The following is a 21,422-nucleotide window of genomic DNA, read 5'->3' as shown; positions in this document are numbered from 1 at the left end:
ACAAATCATGATTCAATCAAACTCTTGTATGTGTTTATCTCTTGAACACAATTCATGTATCAAACGAGACAGGAAAGCAGAGCTGTTGTGTTATTTCCCACCTTCCCAGAGGAAACTGCCCTTTTCCTTGCATTTCACTATGCATCACTAATTTCCTGTTAGTCTTCGCTCCTGTAATCATTTGCTCACGACATTTGTCTCTAAGCAGGTAACCAAGAACAAATCCTGTCCATTTGGTTATTTGTAAGACTGACTGCACAAGTTTCTGTATCTCTTTTTTATTCCAAACCCTAAACTCTGTTGAACACGACAATTAAAAACCTGGTCAGAGACAGAATTTCAAGCAAATCAATTTCTATGCAAGCTGTTACTACAATTGTTTGCCAACCCATTTCATCCTGGAATGAGAAAGAGCCTGAAATTACTCTCCATGGCATTGTATCATGCTTGAAATTGTTGCCTGTAGAGCAAGGTCTGTGAGAGTGATCTACAGCCAGCATTTGAGAAGGAAAGGTTAAAAACATTAAGGATTGGACTCATCTGTTCAAATGCAGACTTGTATCAGAAGTAGTCTATCCTTGGCTCTTTTTTAAGTCAAAGGAGAGAAACAAGTATTTCTACAGCATGATTCATCTCATTCTGCCGTTGAATTCTGCCCATAAAGTACAGAAAATCATCAGCCTAAAGATAGATTAGAAAAATCCCAACCAAAGTTGCTATTTTTTCTGAGACCTTATCTTCAAAATTGCCACCCAAGGAATTAAGAATCTGAATTAAGAACCTAAAATCCATGAAGCATTACATCAAAACCTTTTACCTCTCGAAGAATGATAGTTTTTAAGCATAGTCTCTGGTCACCCTAACAGCCATGTGTTTGGGTTTAAAAAAGCCAGTCAGGCTAATTACCAAGCACAAAGCTAAATAAGTGCTGGTTTAGTGTCAGAATATAAGCGTCTCAACCAGCTTTCATGGACGTAAATGACAAACCCACAGATTTTAACAGTCCAGGATCTTTTAAAGGATCACATCCTAATGATAAGAATGAGCTCATATTTAAATAATTTATTGTGATTTTAGACTCTTTAGCAATAAAGAGACAATTCCAAATCTTATCTTTTTATAAACTTCTCAATATCTGCTTGCTGAAAAGTCCGATATCCAAAATCTGATAATTCCCAATCACTCCTCAGTTTTACAAACTGTAGAAAAAATCCTGGTCCTACAATCAATGGAAGTTTTGTCATGGACTCCATAAGAAACATAATTTCACTCCTTCATGGAAAGGTTACAATTAAAAGCAGTTGTGATAAAAAAAAATGTGCATTCTTTCCATTGCCGCCTCCTTCATTTCTTCTACCTTAATCTAATTTGATATGTAGTGTGCCATCAGTCTCCCCTCTGACACAAATACTTCCAATCCAATTGCAGTACAGCACTTGACCCAGCTTGTCACTCAAGCCACAGATCACCTTTTACATCCAGTTCTTAAATTCTCTTCTCCATCAAACTGCAAACATGAAATCACTCACAACCTTGCTCCAATTCATGAGCCCATTTTTAGTGTTTCCCCTCCTCCTTGTCTCTCTTTTCCTCCACTAACTATAATCTTGAATACTTGTTCCTCCCACAGTTAGCCTCACACCCTCATACAAGGAGGTTCTCTCCTGGACTGATCTGACCAACCATCACACTATAAATCCTTCCAACTCCTTCTCTTCACTGTTAAAAATAATAATAATCAGCCAATAAATCTAGTTCTGAACTGTTTGGGAAAAGACTATTTTTTTTGCATATTTGTACAGCTCCCAGTGCAGCAAAATCTTGGTCCCTGTCTGGGCACTCCTTCAGCACAAGTAAGTGTTAGTTACCAGTCATTAGGATGAGGAGCGATCTGAGCAATTTTAAATTACAGATGACTTAGAATCATTGCTTTTTGCAACAGTGTGCTCAAACTTTTGAGAATGCAATATTTTCCTGGCTGTCAGCGGGTAAAAGGAGTTCCACCTTGCAGGTCCTCTGCTCAACTAGAGAGGTCTCAAGGTGTCCCCAGAAGTTGGGACAATATTTGATGGGGCCTCTACACTGATTCTCCACCCGAAGTCCTTCTCCTTCATCCAAGATATTAAATATAACCCTTAGCTGCTTGTTCTGATTCTTCCTCTGCATCTTTAACTCCCTCCTCCATCAGCTACCCTCTTTTAAGCCCCCACCACTGATTCATGAACTACACCAGTTACCCAACCTATTTCCAGTTGGCAGTTAACTCATACCTCAATTTCTATCATCTCACTTTCTCATTTCCTCAACTCCCAACTGATCCAAACCTTGCTTGCGGTATTGGAAAGCCCTTTCCCACAGACTGCTAATTCTAGTAAACGTATTGGAATTGACAGGTCTAGAAACCCACTTACTGCTGTCCAGACTGATTCCTTTGGACATTGCCCTAAATGCTACCAAGTTGGGATTTTTGCATTTCATCTAAATAAAGGTGAAAGAGAGTTGATATCAGAAAGGACCTTTACCTGCTCATGAAGCACTACAGCTTGGGCTTGTGCTTACCCTTCCATACCCAAACACTGTTCTGTTCTAAATTCTTGCACCAAAATGGTCTTTACTTATTTATTCTTTGAGTGCTGAAGCCTGATTCCCATGTAACAGTTTAGATGGCTCTGAAATCAAACCAACCCTTAAAATAAACCAGCTGAAGCAAGAACAACACTTTTTGTTGTGTTTCTTTTTCTAGAAATTGGATCATTTAGGAATTTGATTTTAATATTATGCAGAATCTCTGTTTGATGATTTTCCACTGACTCATCTGTACAACAACAGCTTTGAAGATGCTGCTCATCCTACTACAGGGCTTATGTAACTTCTCCCTCCTGACTACTGGATAAGCAAACCCAGGTTATATTAACACAAATAACACATCTCAACCTAGCTGAGGTACGACAAATGGAGCATGCGAACACAGGATCAAAATGTTTCTTCTGGAGAGTGATGATGAGAGGCAGCAAACTTTATTGTTCAGTTTTGCAACAGACTTACCAGTAGCAAAAAGCAGTTTCCTTGGGTCCTGGAAAACAGACAGGCAAAAAAAAATAATAACCAACATATATGATTTTATATCCCTATTAATAATGTAGCAATAATAAGTAGCTCGTAAAGCTCACGCACTTGATGGCATAAACAATCCCTAAATCTGGATGCAGGAATGGATGTGGTATGTCGTAGCAGTTTACACTGACTGCAATTCAACATACACTAATGCTTTAGTCTTTGTATTTCCCCAGTGAAGACAATTCTGATCTGTTGTGAAAAACTGGGATCCTGATAATTTTACAGCTAATTATTTTTTTGAAAGCCTAACTTTACTCAGTTACCTCATAGCTTTGGGAGGACAGAGGGGAGCAGAAGAGAGGGAGATTTTGAATTTAAATGAAAGACAAGCGGCGAGCATTTTACTGCCGGTTACATCACCAAGAGATTTGCAGTGGACTCCAGTGAAGCAGGACTGAACACAAAGGAGCTGATAATACAAGGCCAGATGTTCCTGTGACCTTCACCACATGTGAAGGGATGAGGGGATACGTCAACCACACAGGAAACTGCTTCACTCCCCCCGAGTCCTACGCCTCATGAGGTTTTATTTTCACTTGGGAGAAAAAACTATTATTTTCTTTTTTTTTTTAACTTGCAGTAAAATGCAATGAGGGGAAGTGAGCAGCTTTCACACAGGTCAGGAAAAATGAAGCATCCCTCTCCCTGACCTTGTCTGCATCCAAATGTGTGCACACCCATGTACAGAAGATGACAATAGCATCCAGACTGCCCACCACAGTTAAAAAACAGGTTTAAGTGGAATCCCAGCACAAAGGTTCAAGAGCTACTACAGTACCTAAAATCCGTGAGGTTTTGATCCTACAGTTACTAAAAAACTTGTGGTATTATCTCCATTTTCTATTGCAAAATTTCTGAGGTTGCTTAGTACACGCTGCCATGCACACCGTGGCACGTTCTTGCCTGAGGCAAGTTCCTGTTAATGTTCCTGATGAGACTAAGTCTCTTAGACCACTCCCAACACATGCAGACACTTGAGTTCAATCCAGAACTGCAGCACAGTAGTTGGTGTTGGCATGTCTGTCTGCCATAGAATAGCTTGGTGATTAGATCATTCACCCAGGGAATGGAAGACCTTGGTTGTTGGTCCTTATGAGCCTGGGCTGAGTCAAGCTCTACTTTTCCAGGAAAGGACGCAGCTGGGATAGGGTCATTCTAAATCTTTCCTAATGAAGCTGGTAGAAAAGAAATGCAGACTTGAGACTAGCATGAATGTAAACAAGAGAGAACTTGATTGCAACCCAAAGAAGAGAGTCCTGGACTCTGGTCTTACTCGTATGATGTGCAAACATCTCTTCCGTGCCAAATGCGCAAGCAAGCACCTGGAGGAGGGACTAGGACTGTGGTACGGCTTCAAGAGATCTGCACCACAGCCAGAGAAGTCATGCAAACAAAGTATTTCCTAAGCAGAAACCAGATTCCAGCCCAGTTCATGCAGATAACCAATTCCACTCTTAGCATATATACTACAGTTCCCACTGCAGTTTAAAAATGCAAAATCACTCTCAAATCTCACTCGTCAAGTCCCCAGTATATGTCACATACCATTATACTCTAAATATTGCAAATGCAGAATGTATTTTCCCAAAACAGCAGAAGCGTCTCCATCAGGCCCACCCAAGGAGCAGAGAAAAGCAGAAGAAGAATAGAATAGACTATTTCAGTTGGAAGGGACCTACAACAATCATCTAGTCCAACTGACTGACCAATTCAGGGCTGACCAAAAGTTAAAGCATGTTGTAGAGAAGCAGAACAGGGCACAAGGTGAAAGGACTTGATGACAGCATTCTCCACCTCACAACCCAATAGGTCTGAATCCTGCTGGCTTAAACAAAGCGCTTAATACATGCTTTGTCAAGAGAAAGAAATAAAATCCACATCAATCCACATGACAGTGAGTTTTCAAACACACAAAATCAGCAGCACTGTATAGATCATAGGATGGATTGTGCAAAGGAACTGGATATACAAATAATCATGTATTTAAATTACACACTTATAAGCAAAATATAAAAGGACAGCTGGCTCACCTCACCGCGATAGTTCGCTGCATTTAGTGACAGAAAGTCTTCATTGTAGTTCTCAGAGAAGTTAAGAGCGTTCACCAGATGAGCAGCAACATGTAAGACTGGAAAAAAAAAACAAAAAACAAACCCCGAAACAACAGGGTAAAGCTGAGATCCATAACATGAGGTAGATGTTCCCCTGAAGTAATGAGAAGTGGCTACCCAGATGCCAAGCCATAATCACATCACCAGCACGAGAAGCATCAGGGACTAAGAAATTGTTTTTCTATCTATAACTATCAGGTTATAGATAATTCATGGCAGAAAGCTGTATGTATTTTCAGGGGTTTTTAACACTACAGCAATCATTTCCGTACTGCATTGCTCCAGCTGGGAGACAACATTCAAAGGTGTCCACCAAAGAATGTTGTTTCTTCAGTGAAATGGGTATTTGCTTCCACTGCTCCGTTTTCTGCAGATAAGCCTGTAGCACCCTGCTTCTTCACTCAAATTCCTCAGGCACAATCGAAGGTCATTTATAACAGCAGATTTTGACCTGACCTCATATACTTGTCCTTTTAGAAACTGGAATTTTAAGGAAAAGCTAGGAAAAGGAAAAGAAAAAATAACCCAAAACCCTAACACATCTGAGAAAGCATTCACAATTTAAGGCAGGGAAGCACAGAGCAAGACTACCCCCAAATGTACTGTACAAGAAAAACCACAAAGTATTGCTTCAATGTGTTTCCCAAACGAGCTACTGCTCAGCACAGTAAGATCTCACCTGAAAAGATGCATATTGTAACGCCGCATGTCACATGGAAAGTTTTACTTTTATCTAGCAGCCTTCTGGTTTTCCTGCTGGCAACCTAATAAGAGAAGAATTCAAGCAATCTCTCTTCTAAAACAAAGCAAAGAAAGAAAAAATACTAACAGCAACTGAAGCAATATAACAGCACCTTCAGCTTTTACTAGGTTTAACACCCTTGCAAGCACAGTACCTAGATTTAAAAACTACAGGACTATGTCAATGAGTCAATTTTGAGGTCTTAATGAAGAAATTACAGTTGGATCTGTGTTACGTAGATGTCAAGAGCACATAAAGTAATATCCCCTCTGGCCTTAAAATTTAGAATTCCAGCACTAATGGTTGCTCTTTAGTGAGCAGGATCAGAGGGAAATGTATATTTGCATGCATATATGCATCTATAAGCATCAAATCTTACAGGTACTGTCACATGATGATTAGAACTCATAGGTTCAACTTGCAACCATCTAGAAAACACAAATGTTCCTCAAAGGCATTACTTATATTTCTGTCAAAGCAACTGTCAAAATCACAAATGAGAAACTATTGTTTACTGAATACTGGTGCAGAAAACAAACCCTCATAGCTTTGCCAGATCTATTTTTTCTCCCATGATAACAAATATATCAGGTTGGGTATTTTTATTTAAAGCTCTGTCATCTCCAGTAGGACACTTCTGGTCATGCAGAGACAAAGTTTTTTGCTCTGTTGAACTCTACTAGGAAGCAATAGAGAGGACACATATGTCTTACACCAGAGTTGGGAAAGAAGGAGGAGATTTCATCTGGTTACATTTCCGCAGCAAGTTTCTGTCCTCAAAAAAGCCTTCAAGAAGCCTTCCTCATAACAGGTCCAATCAAACCAGACAATGACAGTCAAGGAACTGTCTTCAAAGGGGTCATGAATCTAGGCTGAATGATACTTGCACCATGCAAGAACATACCGTATAATAAGCAAGGATATAACAGACTTTTTCCTATTACTTTTAGCCTAAAACAGAGACCGGGGCCCTCTTCTCAACTGCTGCATTCTGAGGACAGTACTTACCTTCTGAGATCCTCGCAGGAAAGCCAAGAGAACACGACACATTGGTAGAAGGACCAGGCAGCAGTTGAGATTGAGGACAGATGCCGAAGCTCTGCTAACACACAACCCTAGCTGAACAAATATAGCAAGAGTTAGATTATAGGGAGAAAAAAGACACTCTAATGGTTCAGGTGTCAATATTCAACCTCATTTTCTTTGCTGTGAACCCCAACGGTTCCCATGCTCTTGACTAACCAGAACAGTAGAGTCTGATGATGTGTTACACATACTGGAAAAACCATGGTACATGTGGCATTCTATCCTGTTCTCTGAGGGAAAGAGCTCTCACCTTTGCATCAAAAAAATATTCAGAATTAATTCTGTCAGCAATAATGTCAGTAAATGACAACTTTATACTGAAAGAACCAATATCCTCATTGGTGCTCAAAGCCACATGGAACAAAACACATCTGAGACAACAGTAAGTGTCCACTAAGAAACTACCTGAAAGTTTCAGACATAATTAAATAAGAGAGAGAGATAAATACTATGAAGAACCTAGTCAGACACTTAAGTGTAGCAATTTTCTGGTAAACAACCCAGAAAAAGATGCAAAAAAAATAAATTGATGCAATTAAACTGAAATTATAATATTGTTTCAAGGACTGTTACGGAATTGTCACAGAACTCCTCATCCATTCACGCTATGCATTGTCATAGGTGGACCTAAAGAAAGTAGGTTTTCTTCATTGTAACTATTCAATAGCTGGGAACTGTAATGAAATCTAATTTCATTAATGCTTTCACTGATATATTTGGAACTTACATATTTAGAACAAAAACACTTGTCAAGTAAACGAACAAAGCACACATTAATGTCATAACCCTGTATTTTTTAATCTTATTATATTCTCTCATTCATTTATGATTTTTTAAAAAGTTAGCAAAATGCCATTGTTCTCCTAGTTATTAGGTTGAATTACCATTTTACTAGCTTATATAAAAGATGCTTTTAGACTGTCAACAGATTTCTGGAAGGATATTTCTTACAATGCAAGTTTTTCAACTCCTGAAGAAATTAATAAAAACTATTATAATATTATAAGATAAGTCAAACACCACAGAGGTATGTGAATGATTTGAACAAGTATATATTATCTAATGAAAATTACTAAAGATTTATTACTTTTTCCAAAACTTTATGTAAAAAAAAAAAGAGAACATTTATTTCTCAGTTATGAATATAATAAATGTTTCACTGATGAATATGTCTTTCTTATCAAGAAGAAACAAAATTGGAAAGAAACCAAGAGGTTTTATTTATGTGGAAATTTATTTTTTTTTTTTACAAAAATTATTAGAAAAGCATTGTAATTTCAAAATTTGTATTGCTATTGGGTGGGTTTTTTTACAGTCTTACCTACATGTCACAGAAATGGATAAATATGTAAACAAGTAAAAATAAACAAAATAACTGGACTTCAGCACATCTAGGAAGATCCCAAGCACAACAGCATGACAGGAGCTTTTCAGTACTGTAGAAGGCCAGAACGGCCTGCTCGCACAGCTAGTAACACCCACGTACCCCACCTTCTCTGCACTATGTCTGGGCTCAAAACCTGGAGGCAAACAGAAGGTAAAGATGTTCAATCTACCTGATGCATCAAGCTCTCCACCTAAATCCGGTTTCTCTTCTGGCTACTTTACATGATTTAGACAGACCTGAGTGCTAGGGACCTCCTCACCAGACATTACCAACAAAGCATTCACAAGGGCACCTTCTCTCCAAAGTTGCTCATGAGACGTATGAGCAATTATCCCACAAAACATGCTCTACCTTGTTCTCTGCCACGTAAATGTGGGATCCCTGGCAAACATCCCAGGAGCAGATCTCATGAAAGTTACACTGAGAGGGGCACTTACAACAGAGACATCTCTAACCTACAGAACTATAGAACATAAGACTAGAATGAACCACTAGTACAAAAAAATATGAATCAGCTATGATGAGTAGAAAAAGCTACCATACTAACCTTTGTGTTTTTCCATGCCACTATTTAACAAATAGTAAATGTTTGTTCATAATGCGATTACTATAAAGAATGCCCTTATATGAATTCTAATTCAATGCTATCAGCATCTGTTCAAAGAATTAAAAAAAAAAAAAAAGTGAAGGAAACTACTTCTCCAAATATGCAGTGCACTTGTAGGAAAGTGTGATTCAAATAGTTTCACCAATGGTTCATTTAAGGTTTTATTCTGAAGAAATAAAGTTGGGCAATGCTTGCTGCAACAAGCCCATCACCAATTTGGAAACAATAGTAAAGAAATACATTTAGCAATGCTTAGAATTGCAATTCATTTCAAGACCCAGAAGAATAACAGAGTACTAAGTTTGCTCTTAACATATATCCAAAGGCTAAAAATATCCCCACAAAACTAATTATTTCCAAATGGTTTCCAAGTGGTCTCTTTCTTGACTTCCTTTGCATTGCCTGTGTGGCATGGTGACAAATTAACATAGTGTATTGTTGGATTTTTAAACAATAGTAGAATCCAAGGCAACTCACTGGTTCTAGAAGGGTATATATATCCTTATTAACTAGCTAAAAAAATGAGAGAAACATAATTCTCTTTTCTTCCTAAGATTGTCATTGTCTTAAGAAAAAAAAAAAAAGTGTTATTTATTTCATGTTAGAAGCATGCAAAATTGCTGTAGCATCAAAAAGAGAGAAAAACACACTCCCAAAATCTCTGCTGGACACTCTCTTTTTTCCACCTTTGCTGGTATCAAATCCAAGATTTTGACAACCTCCTTCTGCAGTCAGCCTACCCAGAACCACACATGCTGTTATCCCATTTCACGGAAGGGCAAAGCAGCATAGAAAAAAAAAGGATTAATTGAATTCACAGAGGAAATCTGTAGCAGGGATAGTAGAGAATTGGATCCACTATGAACTCGAATCCTAAAAACTAGGCTAGATTTTTTTTTTCTCCAGATAAGTACAAAGCAATCACTATATTTTCTTTCTCCATAACAGCAGAAAAGGGCTTCAGAGATAAAGTGGAAGAGTAAATTCTCCAGCTATCCCTGTCTGATGTTCCATCTCACAGCAATCGGGATGGATTCCTGGCTACACTACGCTCATGCAACGTGCAAAGCGGGACAGAGAAGCAGAGTCAGTTCTCGTCAGATGTTCTGTGTGCTGCAGGGGAAACGAGCTTCTCTGTAGTCAGGCAAATTATTTCAGTACTAGGTTGAGGGCTACGTAATTTACTGTGTATCACAGAATTCCCCAAAGTTCATCAGTTTTAAACACAGAGATGAACATTACCTGCAACTGGTGTGCACAGAAATATAATATTCAGAACTTGGTTGCATGAGATATTGGGAAGACTTCAACATATATTGTCCTATCTCACCTTTTAAGCTCATCTTGTAGAAAAAAAAAAAAAAAAGAAAAAAAGGAAGAATACCACAAATCCTTCCATACCTAAGAGTGGTGTGTCTCAGAGTCCCAAGCCTTCACTACATGCAAGCAACAATCCTAAACAGGTCATGGTGCAGAAGAGACATCACACTTGGATCTCTCCCTGGAGGCCTTTCTTTGAACTTTTTCGATCTTCTATGGGTTAGGGCAACTTGAAAGGTTGTGGGAAGATTCATAACCCACATGCTGCTCTGGAGACACAGGTCACAGACCACCTCCCCAAATCTGTACTGGAGCAGCTAAAGATACTTGGTTTTGTAGGTGGGACAAACTGTGCTACACAATGTGCCTCCTTTTGACTGACTTCCTTTTCTTCATAGAGTACTCCTTGTTTTGAGTTACAGAGCACAGATAATCTAAGATGAAGGACAGATCTGAATCGTACGGATAGTGATTATTCCCCCTAGGCCTGCCAAATCTGGAAATGAAACAAAAATAATTGAAGCTGCTGAAAGGAAGGAAAACAAGCTAAAAAGGAGGAAAATGCAAGGGTAGTGGAAACCTACTAGAACATGAAAAGCTTCTACAAAAATTTGACTTGGTTTCACTCCTGAATGTGGAAGGTTTCAATGCAGGACTCTAAATCCCAACCTCCTGTACTGCAAGTCTTAAAATATTTTTTTAAAGGATAAGTGGTATAATATTTTTTAATTATGCTTGAAAAAATGTATTACATCTATAATAAAAGCAAAACCCAGCAATTCTCTATGCAAAGTAATAGGAGTCTAGTTCTCTCTGTTAAATTAACTTCAGTCTTCTGCTTGCGTATATGAATCAGGACTTGGATGCAATATTAAAAAAAAAAAAAAAAAAGAGAAACATCAGGAGTGGCCAATGGCAACAACATTTTTAGTTCTTTCATGAGGTATGGGGATATGCCCTGCACTAGTTCACTTGGCATTCCTTGATTGTTTTCTTTCTCTTTCTGTCTGTATGTTTAGGTCATGTTCTCATTTTATATGCAGTCCCTTTGTGTTAGGTCTACTTTTCCTTCTGCTTAAATCAGTCATGCAATCTGAAGAAAGCAACTATCTGAATCTGGAATTCAATATTAGCTTCCAACTTATCTGATAATCTCCAAAGTATATTCACTTACAAGATTTCAGGCCAAATGTTCATCTTTATTAATTTACTAAACAGTTAAGCTGTTTATAATCCTGATCTCAGGAAATACAATTTTTAAAAAAATACTTTTGTCAGTGCTGCTGAGTTACAGATTTCTTTTTGTGCCAGGCGGAACAATACACGTGCAGACTGGAAGTGATCTCAAGCTGTCTTCTAGATTTGAGTTTTCCAGACCTACCCTTCTTCTACAGCAACATCACAAAGCGTGACAGCATTTTATGTATTTAGTACCCACAAGAGCTTGAATAGGTGATCCTAGAAGATGTAGCATGATCTAAACTCCACAAAGTTGATCATGAATCAAAGGATTCAGGGTACCAAGTACGCCCAAGAGATTCACACCACACTGCAACTGATGACCAGAGCAGGAAGTTGCTTACTGCCATATTTGAGTCACAGTCACACAGAGGTGATGCTATATCTGCTACTAAGGGCTTCCTTTACATTGAATTATTTCCCCTTATCACAACACAGCAGGTAATACAGTCTGTAAAGCCAGTCTTGCGGAGTGTAATGCAGCTATTTTGTATTTTAAGACCTGCAATCGTTGGAATACCATGGAATAACCTGTATTTTTCAACCAAAGAAACATTCTCGTCATAATTCAGTTTTGTTCTACATGGAGTACTATGCCATGATCATCTTAGAAGGAGACACAACAACATCAACAGGACTATTTGTAATGGAAGCCTACATGATAGAGTGGCAAAAATCTCAGTAATCATTTGAGATGTAGCTCTGCTAATACTTCCACTATTGATAGTTTCACAAGAAGTTCTGCAAAGGTGGAAGTTCTCCCATAAAACATAGTAATAAAGAAGTCCTTCATGGGATTACTGCCATTTGAGGAAAACAAAACCAAACCAAACCACCACCAAACAGAAGAACTATATGGTGCAAAACCCAAGTTCTTCATTGGCTCATAACTGAGAATAATCTCAGCAATGATGCTGAGCTGTGGACAGTCTAGGAAGGATAAAAGCTTTAAGGAATATATGTTTTGGCAAACAAAAAAAATCTCGAAGGTGAAGAATGCAAGAAGAGATCTGCTTCCAAATTCAAGGTGACTATCAAGATAAAGACTTGTGGATTAACACCCTCAGTCTTCACTAGGGAATCCTGCATATACACATATATATACACACACAGCTTCCACAGCAACATAAATCTATTATTAAACATTTTTGCTGCATATAACACTCTAAAGAGCAAATCCCAAATATCCTGGTTACAAGACAATTAAATAGAAAACACACGCTGCATTAAGGAAAATAAAGGGTTGAGATACAGTGCTTGGATGTGTGGGGGAAGCAGACTGCAGTGCAGTTGCATGAGGATCAATGAATGCAGAATTTGGCCTCAACTAGCAAAATCTTTATCATTACAATAAACTAGCAAGGAGAGACGTGCAAGTTACTGGAACATCTGGAACCTATTTCATGCAGTAAATAAAGATGACATAAATATGGTGTACAGTACTGCACAGAAAGAAGGCAGCAACTGTGTAGACAAAAAAGTGATGCAGCACTTTTCCTTTTCAGTCCCATTTTCAGTTACTCAATCTTTTCCCAAAGAGACTCTTCTGAGAATGCATTTTCTCCACTTTGGTGTGAAACCCAGAAGCTTATCTCTTGTATTAACATCCATTTGACTACATTAGAGTTATTTGAGCAGGGACTAGAGAGGGAATAAGGAAAGAGCGATCTTTTATGCCATGACAAAATGAGCCAAATGCTCTCTCTGTTCAAGCGGAACTCAAGCAACAAGAAGCAGGTATTTTACTTAATGCTGATAAAAGCAAGATTTGAGTTCTATAACAAGGCCAGTACTGAATTTAGGACTGCATTTGTTGGTCAGATGCAAGCAAACTTGATCAAAAAAAAAAAAATACAACCAAGCTAATGTGAAGTCTGCAAGGGAAATGAATGATCTGGACAGTATCTCTGACAGAGAACCTCCAACAATGAAGATTGTGGAGTCATGTCAAGTAATCTATCAACCTTCCTTTCTGTAATTCATGCCTTTTATATCTTGTAGTATCTATCATGAACAAGGAGATGAGAATATTCCTTTCCTGTTTGCCACATCTTTTATATGAAATCAGTGCCTGTTGTGTTCCTCACAGAGTTCTCTTTAGGCTAAACCATGCCACAATTTATTACATTTATTAAATTATGAAAAATTGATTCTTTATTTGAACCAGCAGCAATAAATGTATTCATGCGGTAGGACTACGATCTGCAGTGTTACAAGGAATTAAGTATCCAAAGGGGCAGCTAATGAAGGCAAATGTTCTGGGAAAGGGCTGACCTCCACTAGGTTCTAGTTTAATTTACACTGCCAGAGTCACATAACCACAGAATTATTCTGATTGGAAGGGACCTTGGGATGTCTCTCTTCCAACCTCCTGGTCTAAGCAGGTTCAACACCAAACTCAGACTAAATTTGCTCAGGGTTTTGCCCAATTAGTTTTTGAAAACCTCCAGGGATACCGATTCCACAGGGAAGAGTTCATGGTCTCATCAACAGGACTCAAACTGAGCAAAGAGGTGACGTTTGACACAACATACATTTACCCACTAAATTTTGTATCACAGAGCGGGCTGATTGCCCCCCTCAAGGCACATCAGTGCCTTTGACTTCACTCTTTGCACTTCCAGGACACCACTGTGCTCTTAGTGCCTTTCTACAGGTGTAGAATTAAGGATCAGAAAGATTGTCATTGAAAGACTGAGTGAGAGTTAGGTACCTAAGTAATTTTAAAATCCTGTGCTAAGTATCTTGTTCAAGGCTGCAGAGGATGCAATCGGCAAAGAATAAGACTGAGCCTCCTTCTTCTGTAGGATGCTGAAGGAAAGCGAACCACTTCAGTAACCACTGAATGAAAGACTAACCTCATTCCTTCTTCTTCACATCAGAAAGAAAAGGCACGGCATGAAAATGTGGCAGAGTTGAATATATTCAGGATACTCAGTCCAAGATGAAATTTCGTATCACAATCTGATTTCTTACAGCAACTCTTCTTGTTCTCCATTCTGTTACTTGGCAAACAATAAAATTACCTCTGGTAAATCTTTCAGTGCTGCAAGTGCAGAAGGTCTTAAGGAGATTCTAGGCTATCACAGCATACAAAGAGAGAAAAGAAAACTCCTTAGCAGACCTCACTGAAAAACAAGAGAAATTTATTCAAAAAAATGCCATTATTTTGCCATTTTTGTTAACTGGCTAGAAAAAGGAATCCATTTTCATTAAAGTATCTTTTCAAAAGTTCATTCTGTTAAGACAAAAAAAATCATCAGCTGTTAAATTATAAATGAAGAATTTTCATCTAAATCTCAAAATCTTCAAACATCAAGAAATGGCACACAGAGCACTGCAAGCCACTCACCCCTGTATGGAACAGAGAGGAGACTGGTTATGCAGATGGGCCGTGGGCCAGTGGCTGCACAAACCAATACAGAAAAAGAAGAGGAGCAATAATCCCCGTGAAAGGTAGCAGCAGCTGTATGATGGATACGCTTACTGTTTCCTGAAGAGACTAAAATTGGGTTCAGCATTCTCAACCCTTGCAAAATAATCTGTACGATTTATATGCACATATACAAATTATTGAAGAGAAGGGAGAAAGCTCACTTTGGGGTCTAAGGATTATATTTAAACAAATTTAAAAAGTGAATTGTCAGAATGTGTTACAGTCTTTAATATTTTCAAAATTTTTAAATCAGTTTCAGAACTTTGATCAAAAGTATCTTTTAGGCTTAGCTCTTCACTTTCTTCCTCACTTTAGAAAGCCTCGAAACCTCTTTGGTATTTTTTCCCCACAGTTGGGGACACAGTTAGGCAAATTCAAAAGCATGGCCTCCTGGTACTCATCTCCTAACCAAGACAAGGAATCTGCTGCTTGAATCATCTCACAGGTTCTGAACTCATTATATTACTTTGTAGGTGTCTTTCATTTTGAGATGTAAGAAAACCAAGAAAAAACACCAGACGATGAGCTGGTACAAGGCAGACGAGTCTCCTGAACTGAAAGGAACTTTGCTGATGGATACCAGCTGACAATCTGGCCCAAAATGTTGACTCAAGAACATTTGCTTTATAAACAACCCACTTGCTCCGCCAAGGAACAAACAAGAGTTTTCAAATGGATGCACTGGGCTGCAAGGCCATTAGAGATTATGGTAAAGTTAAACATGTTTTTATGCTTTTTCTGTCAAGAAAGTCATTATCATGAAGGATTTAATTTATTAAATTTATTATTTAATTATTTTCTTTTTGCACTACCTTGCTAAGATTCATTTCTTGAACACATCTGAGTCAGCCGTAAGAAAAAAAAAAAGAAAAAAGTGTATCGGGTCAACTTAATTTCAAGCAAGTTCACAAAAGCTTATGGCACTGGCTAGCTATGGCAATGATATCAACCTTATGAAACAAATATATTCTGGATCTACCAAAGATAAAACCCAGAGGCTCTACAGCAGGTTAGGACATGCCTTAACCCCATGTCAACTTTCCACTGAAATCCATTCCTGAGTATGACAGTGTTGCAAAGCATCATGTTATTCATCCACTTTATCCTGGATTCTCAAATTCTGAGCAGCCTTAGAGCATTTGCCAGAAAATTGTTAAGCCTTAACCTATCCCTTTAGATAGAAGTAATTTCAAATAACTACAATGTGTAGCTATGGATCACTTCACAGGACAGACTAGTGTCTCACTTCCCAGATTAACGTTTTGGGTCCTTCTTTTGGTGGTGGTCGATGTTACCCTTGCTAAATCAAAACAGTCAAATCTTCATTAAACCATTCAGATTCCAAGAATTTGTTATTAGAAAACAAAACTAAAATTATATAGATGACAATGATTTACACAGAACAGAGGATCTATGAGGACGACAAAGACTAAACAGAACTAAGACTTAGCAAAAGAATGCCTTCAGCAAATATGCATCACAATAACTGGATTAGAAAGAATTTGCCAGCACGAGCCCATAAGCTTGGCAAATGTTTTGATGACAAGAAGTGACAAAAAACCCCATCTGTTGAGCATGTTTGCATTCCTATGAGCCCTTCTGCAGCTGGCAACACCGGGAGGGAGGAAAAGCGGGGGAAGACTAAGTGTCCCACACTTGACTGGCTCTTTTTCTTCTCACTGTTCACTTTCTACTCCTAAACAACTGTCAACAGTATCCCAGTAATTTCCTACTTGATTTTTCCCCACTTTGCAGAGTTAACAGGTAGTTTGTATCATCCTTGATTAGCAAATGCATTCTGCCTCTTTCCCATCTCCCAGCATCCCAATTTCCAGGGCAAAATGTAATGTCCGGGTCACTCACCCCTAACATCTGATGTAAATAATAATACTGCAGCCCTTGATAATAGAGCAGGAAGGTCTTCCAGAAGAACCATGCATTGAGGGAGAGCCAGAAAAACTAAAATGAAACAGAAACAAGAGATTGTAAGTGAAAGTTACACGTGCAAACTCCTCAGTGTTAATTTCATTCATAAAACTCACAGGCATGCAGTTTCATAAACACATGTAAATGGAACGGGAAAACAAACTTCAAGCATTTAGCATAAAATATTTTAAAAAATTACAAGGAATAGCCCCTATGTGAGAAATTACCGCTTTCATTGAACTTCACAAAACTTTACCTTTGTGACTTCAGACTCCTGAGAGCTGGCAAAGCCCTCCACATACAAAACGCTACTCCAAATCAAGTTATGCATTGAGTTAAAGAACAAAAATTAGCAACAAAGAGACAAAGGCAGGAAAAACTTGACCTCCAAGAAGATACATCCTTCCCCCCAAACTTTCCCAGACAGGACCTAACAAAGAGCAAACAACGTGTGCCGAGCCCCGGCCGGACACGGACGCCTGCATTGTCCCCGGGCCACGGGCACACGCGTGTTCCTCTGCCAGCCGCACACCGGCACGGAGCACATCGCGACCACCCGTGCGCCGACATCTCTAACGGCGTCCCGCCCCGGGCACCTCACGCCGAGCACGGCTGGCATCTCCTGCAGCACCGTGCCGGGGGGAGCCCGCAAACCGCCCCGACCCCGGGGCTCCCCGGTGCCCCGCCGAGCCGGCCGCCACCCAGGCCGGCCCCAGCACGGTCCCCCCCCCTCCCCGAGCCTCCCCTGCAGGTCAGCCCCGCCGAGGGGACCCCCGGCGGCAGCCCCCTACCAGAAAGAGGTGTTTGCTCCCCTCATTGGCCAGCCAGCTCCTCCAAAACAGAGCCATGGTGCGGGACGGCTGCGGGGCAGGACCCAGGGGGGTGGGGGGCGACAGACAGCCGGCCGGGCGAGCCCTCCTTTTCAGCCGGGCTGAGCCGGTCCTCCCCTCTCCCCACCCCTCACCCCCCGCCCTGTCTTCCGGCCGCCGGGGCGTTACGCTCCGGCCCCGCCGGGCTCCAACCCTCCCTCCCCGGGGCTCCGCCGCGGCGCCCCGGCCCGCTGCGGCCACCGGGCGCTGCCCCTTTGTCTGCCGCCGGCCGGCCGCCCTCCCTTCGTGCGCCGCGCTGCCCGAGGGGCTCCCCCGGGACCCGCCGCGGAGCCGGGCGGAGGCGCCGGGGGGTTCGGCAGGGGCCACCCCCGGAGGGCTCTGGGTCGCCAGCGCCTCTGCTCCGGAGCGGTGTGGCCGGGTCCTCGCGTCCCGTCCCGTCCCGTCCCCCCCCCTCCACACACACACCTGGAAAAGTGCGTTTCCCCACGGGAGAAACCCGTTCGTGGGGTTGTTCCCTGCCCCAGCTCCTCGCCACCCCGTGCTGAAATGTGATACAAAAAGCAGGAGGTGGTGGGGGAGCAGCCGTGCATGGAACCGTACTGCAATTCGGGGGGGAAACAAAGAGACTGTCCAGGAAACTACTGCTGGGCTGCACATGAGGTCCTCGAAAGCTGGGAAGGGCCGATTGTGCTATGAGGAGTTCAATCCTGCTCCGTCAGGTGTCCCTGGGGGCACTGGAGGAGGGTCCTGAGCCCGGCACAGAGCAACCGAGTGTGCAGGCACAGCGGGTGCGTAATCGTACCACAGCCACAAGAAAGGGTGCTGTGGGCACATCCATAGTGTCCTGAGTTCTGGTTGCTACACTTTACAACCAATCTGCTTTTTGTTGTGGTCTTCATGTGTGATTTGGGTTTGGTGGTTTTGTGTTGGGTTTTTTTTTGAAGGGGCAGTTGCACCTGATACTGATTTTTATATTAAGAGAAAGCTTTTTTTTAAAAAAAAAAAAAAAAAAACCAAACACAAACCCCGTTGCTAGCAGCTTTTAAATACAACACCCTCATGAGTCACCAGGGGAGCTTCCACTCTCAACCAGACATCGTGGTGCATGCGGCTGCTCCTTGAGATAGCAGCAGCAATGACAGCTGGCTGCGGAGCAAGGCTGCTTTTCTGGGAGATGCCAAGTCCAAGGAGCAGTGCCAGGAAGTCCCATCCAGTCCAGCTTAAGCTGGCTGTCTTTCTCTTACGACTCAAAAAGTTGCCATTTGTTGTGTTCCTCATGAGCTACTTACCAAGGGTCCAGAGAAAATTGGGAGGAAGGTAAGTGCCATTGTTCTCCAGTTCCATATGGACTGGAGGTTCCAGATGGAGGGAGTGTCTGACCCATATGTGGCCCTAAGCGCAAAGAGTATGAGTAGGGCATGGCTCCTGTCAAACTCAGTTGCGGGTATTTTGGCTGCGGCAGGAGCCCTGTCTCAGAAAGCAGCAGGATTTCTGCGCCTGTATGAGGTGCCAGGTGAAGCTTGGGAACAGCAGGACAGAGGATTATGGCTATTTTATATCATCAAATGACACTAAAAGCAGAACTAGTGAAAGGGAAAATCCATATTTGGAATTTAAAACTCAGCAGAACCATAGTTCGACACCAAAGCAGCTCTAACAGCAGGAGGAATAGTATAGTTTATTTATCTTTTTTTGCTGTTTCCATTCACTTCCTCATTTCTGTTGGAATGTAAAGAGAGATGGAAGCTGCTTACAGAGAACCAGATGATGAAACTTCTCTAGACAAGCATGTCAAAGCTCGAATGACAGAAAATACAACTTGTAGGATATGTCATGCCTAATAACATGGGGCCTTGGCCAAAGCTGAAGCTGCAGCAAGCACAAACAAAACCAAAATAATTTGCCCATGCCATATGCTGTACTTCAAAATACCCTTAGAAATGTCTGTGAAAAATCAGTTTATGCAGGATTTGACTGCCCGCTCACACGAAGCTGATGACTCATGAGCCAGCGACTGTACTTCACTGCCCACTTACCAAGCAGCATAATACATGTGGAGTAGATGACTCATGCCTCAGTCAACATTGGATCCTATATCGTATCTAGGTACAGAGCAAGGAGTGTGTTTTTTGTAGAAAACACCCCCTTTTTCTTTCTCCCTGGAAACAACCAAGGGTTTTGAATCAGCATCCCAAGAAGAGGCTGGCAAAGACCCGTGTCACACTAACACAACTGCGTTCCTCCTCCATAGAAAAGGCTGAGTTTCCAAGTGGCTAAATCATGCTTCCCTCTGGAAGTTTTCTGTCTTTTTTTCTCTGTTTTAAACCATCCCAGACCTATATGAGCATGTGTCTTCTTGCTGAGAGCACTCAGAAGTGGCCATTGATGCTAGTTATAACCTGAATAATTAGAAAAGCTGTAACATGATTCTCAAGCATCATTTGAGCACCAGGTCATCTCTTCTCTGCCTCCTGAACATTCATCCTCCAATTACGACCATCTTTGTGCTTCGCCCCGCCAGCTGAACAGACCACTGTCAAGGCAAGCAGTCCCTCTTAGAGACCGAGCACATAAGTTCTTGGATAACATTGCTTCTACTGCATCAGCAAAGTCACCCTGACTGCACATTTGCCTTACAAGTCTACTTCCCATCAACTACACTCAAATCTACTCTCCCAGAGATTACTCAGGTACTTTACAACATTTTGCTGTAGCTAACGTTACAGGCATAGTTTAAAAGGTTTCTGGTGCCTAAATTTTGCTTATATACCTGAGTGATCCAGAGGCAAATCACCTAAACTCCTGAATGTCTCCATCTCTCAGCATATCATGATCATGCTGCAAGTTCCCGCAGTGACTGTACGTGTTGGGAGCACAACACTGTGTCCTTCAAGTCTGGGGAGCGATCCGGCCACCTCATCTTTTGCTCTGGTACAATCTAGACTTAGGCAGACAGGCTTTTAAATTCTGTCTGCATCCCTGAAGAGGTTGATCTAGCATGCCTTCTCGGAGTGCTTACCCTTAACACTGAGCTCAGGGGAGGAGAAGGAAATGTTGGCACCGATTTCATTACAGAGAACAGGAAAAGTGCAGTTTCTGCATAATAGCTGAGTGATAGCACTTACCCGACAGTGGGAGAGCTGGACCTTTCTCAAAGAACTGAAGCCATTGCATTCACATCCCAGGAAAGTTTCCTAACCACTGCCCTTCACCAGGGTCAAGGATGGAAGCAATCTCCAAGTGAGCCACTGTGCAGCCAGGAATGCAAGAGAGAGACGTTAAAGAAAATCAGAAAGGGATGCTGGCCAAGTGGTAACAGCACACATATAAGGAGGGAAGAGAATCATCTAGAAAAAGGAGATTTGGGATGCTAGTTCATGGTTTTGTTTCCGTTGTGGAACAAATTTCAAAATTCAGAATGTTCAGGAGAAAACTGCAATCATAGGACAAACCAGAAACACAAAGGTTTCCCCACAAATGAACTTCTTGTATTTCTTAGAAACATCCTCATTAAATTTAATCTACATGCTGTTTGCTTTATCATTTTTCCTATAAGTCTAGTGTCTAGTCACAACATAAGGGTAAAATAGCAATAGAAATGTATGTCACTCAAGACCTGTG

At 41.0% G+C, this 21,422-nt stretch overlaps 1 protein-coding gene across 3 annotated transcripts in view; it reads right to left on the bottom strand.

The window, feature by feature from the left end:
• The window catches only part of NOX4 (NADPH oxidase 4), a 110,809-nt gene extending 92,882 nt beyond the window's left edge, over positions 1–17,927 (bottom strand). For 2 of the 3 annotated variants that reach the window (XM_075742490.1, XM_075742492.1), the window contains exons 1-6: positions 17,763–17,927; positions 16,909–17,004; positions 6,979–7,089; positions 5,908–5,992; positions 5,148–5,245; positions 3,046–3,073 (exon numbers count right to left, since the gene is read on the bottom strand). In XM_075742490.1, coding sequence (XP_075598605.1) covers positions 3,046–3,073; positions 5,148–5,245; positions 5,908–5,992; positions 6,979–7,089; positions 16,909–17,004; positions 17,763–17,819 — 475 coding nt within the window. In that variant the 5' untranslated portion in view covers positions 17,820–17,927. The remainder of the gene's footprint in view (positions 1–3,045; positions 3,074–5,147; positions 5,246–5,907; positions 5,993–6,978; positions 7,090–16,908; positions 17,005–17,762) is intronic. The other variant, XM_075742493.1, reaches the window with a different exon arrangement.
• Between the last annotated feature and the right edge of the window lie 3,495 nt (positions 17,928–21,422).

The sequence above is a fragment of the Balearica regulorum genome, chromosome 1 (genome assembly GCF_011004875.1).
Source record: "Balearica regulorum gibbericeps isolate bBalReg1 chromosome 1, bBalReg1.pri, whole genome shotgun sequence".
Taxonomy (NCBI): Eukaryota; Metazoa; Chordata; class Aves; order Gruiformes; family Gruidae; genus Balearica; species Balearica regulorum.
This window is presented reverse-complemented; position numbering and strand designations above follow the sequence as displayed.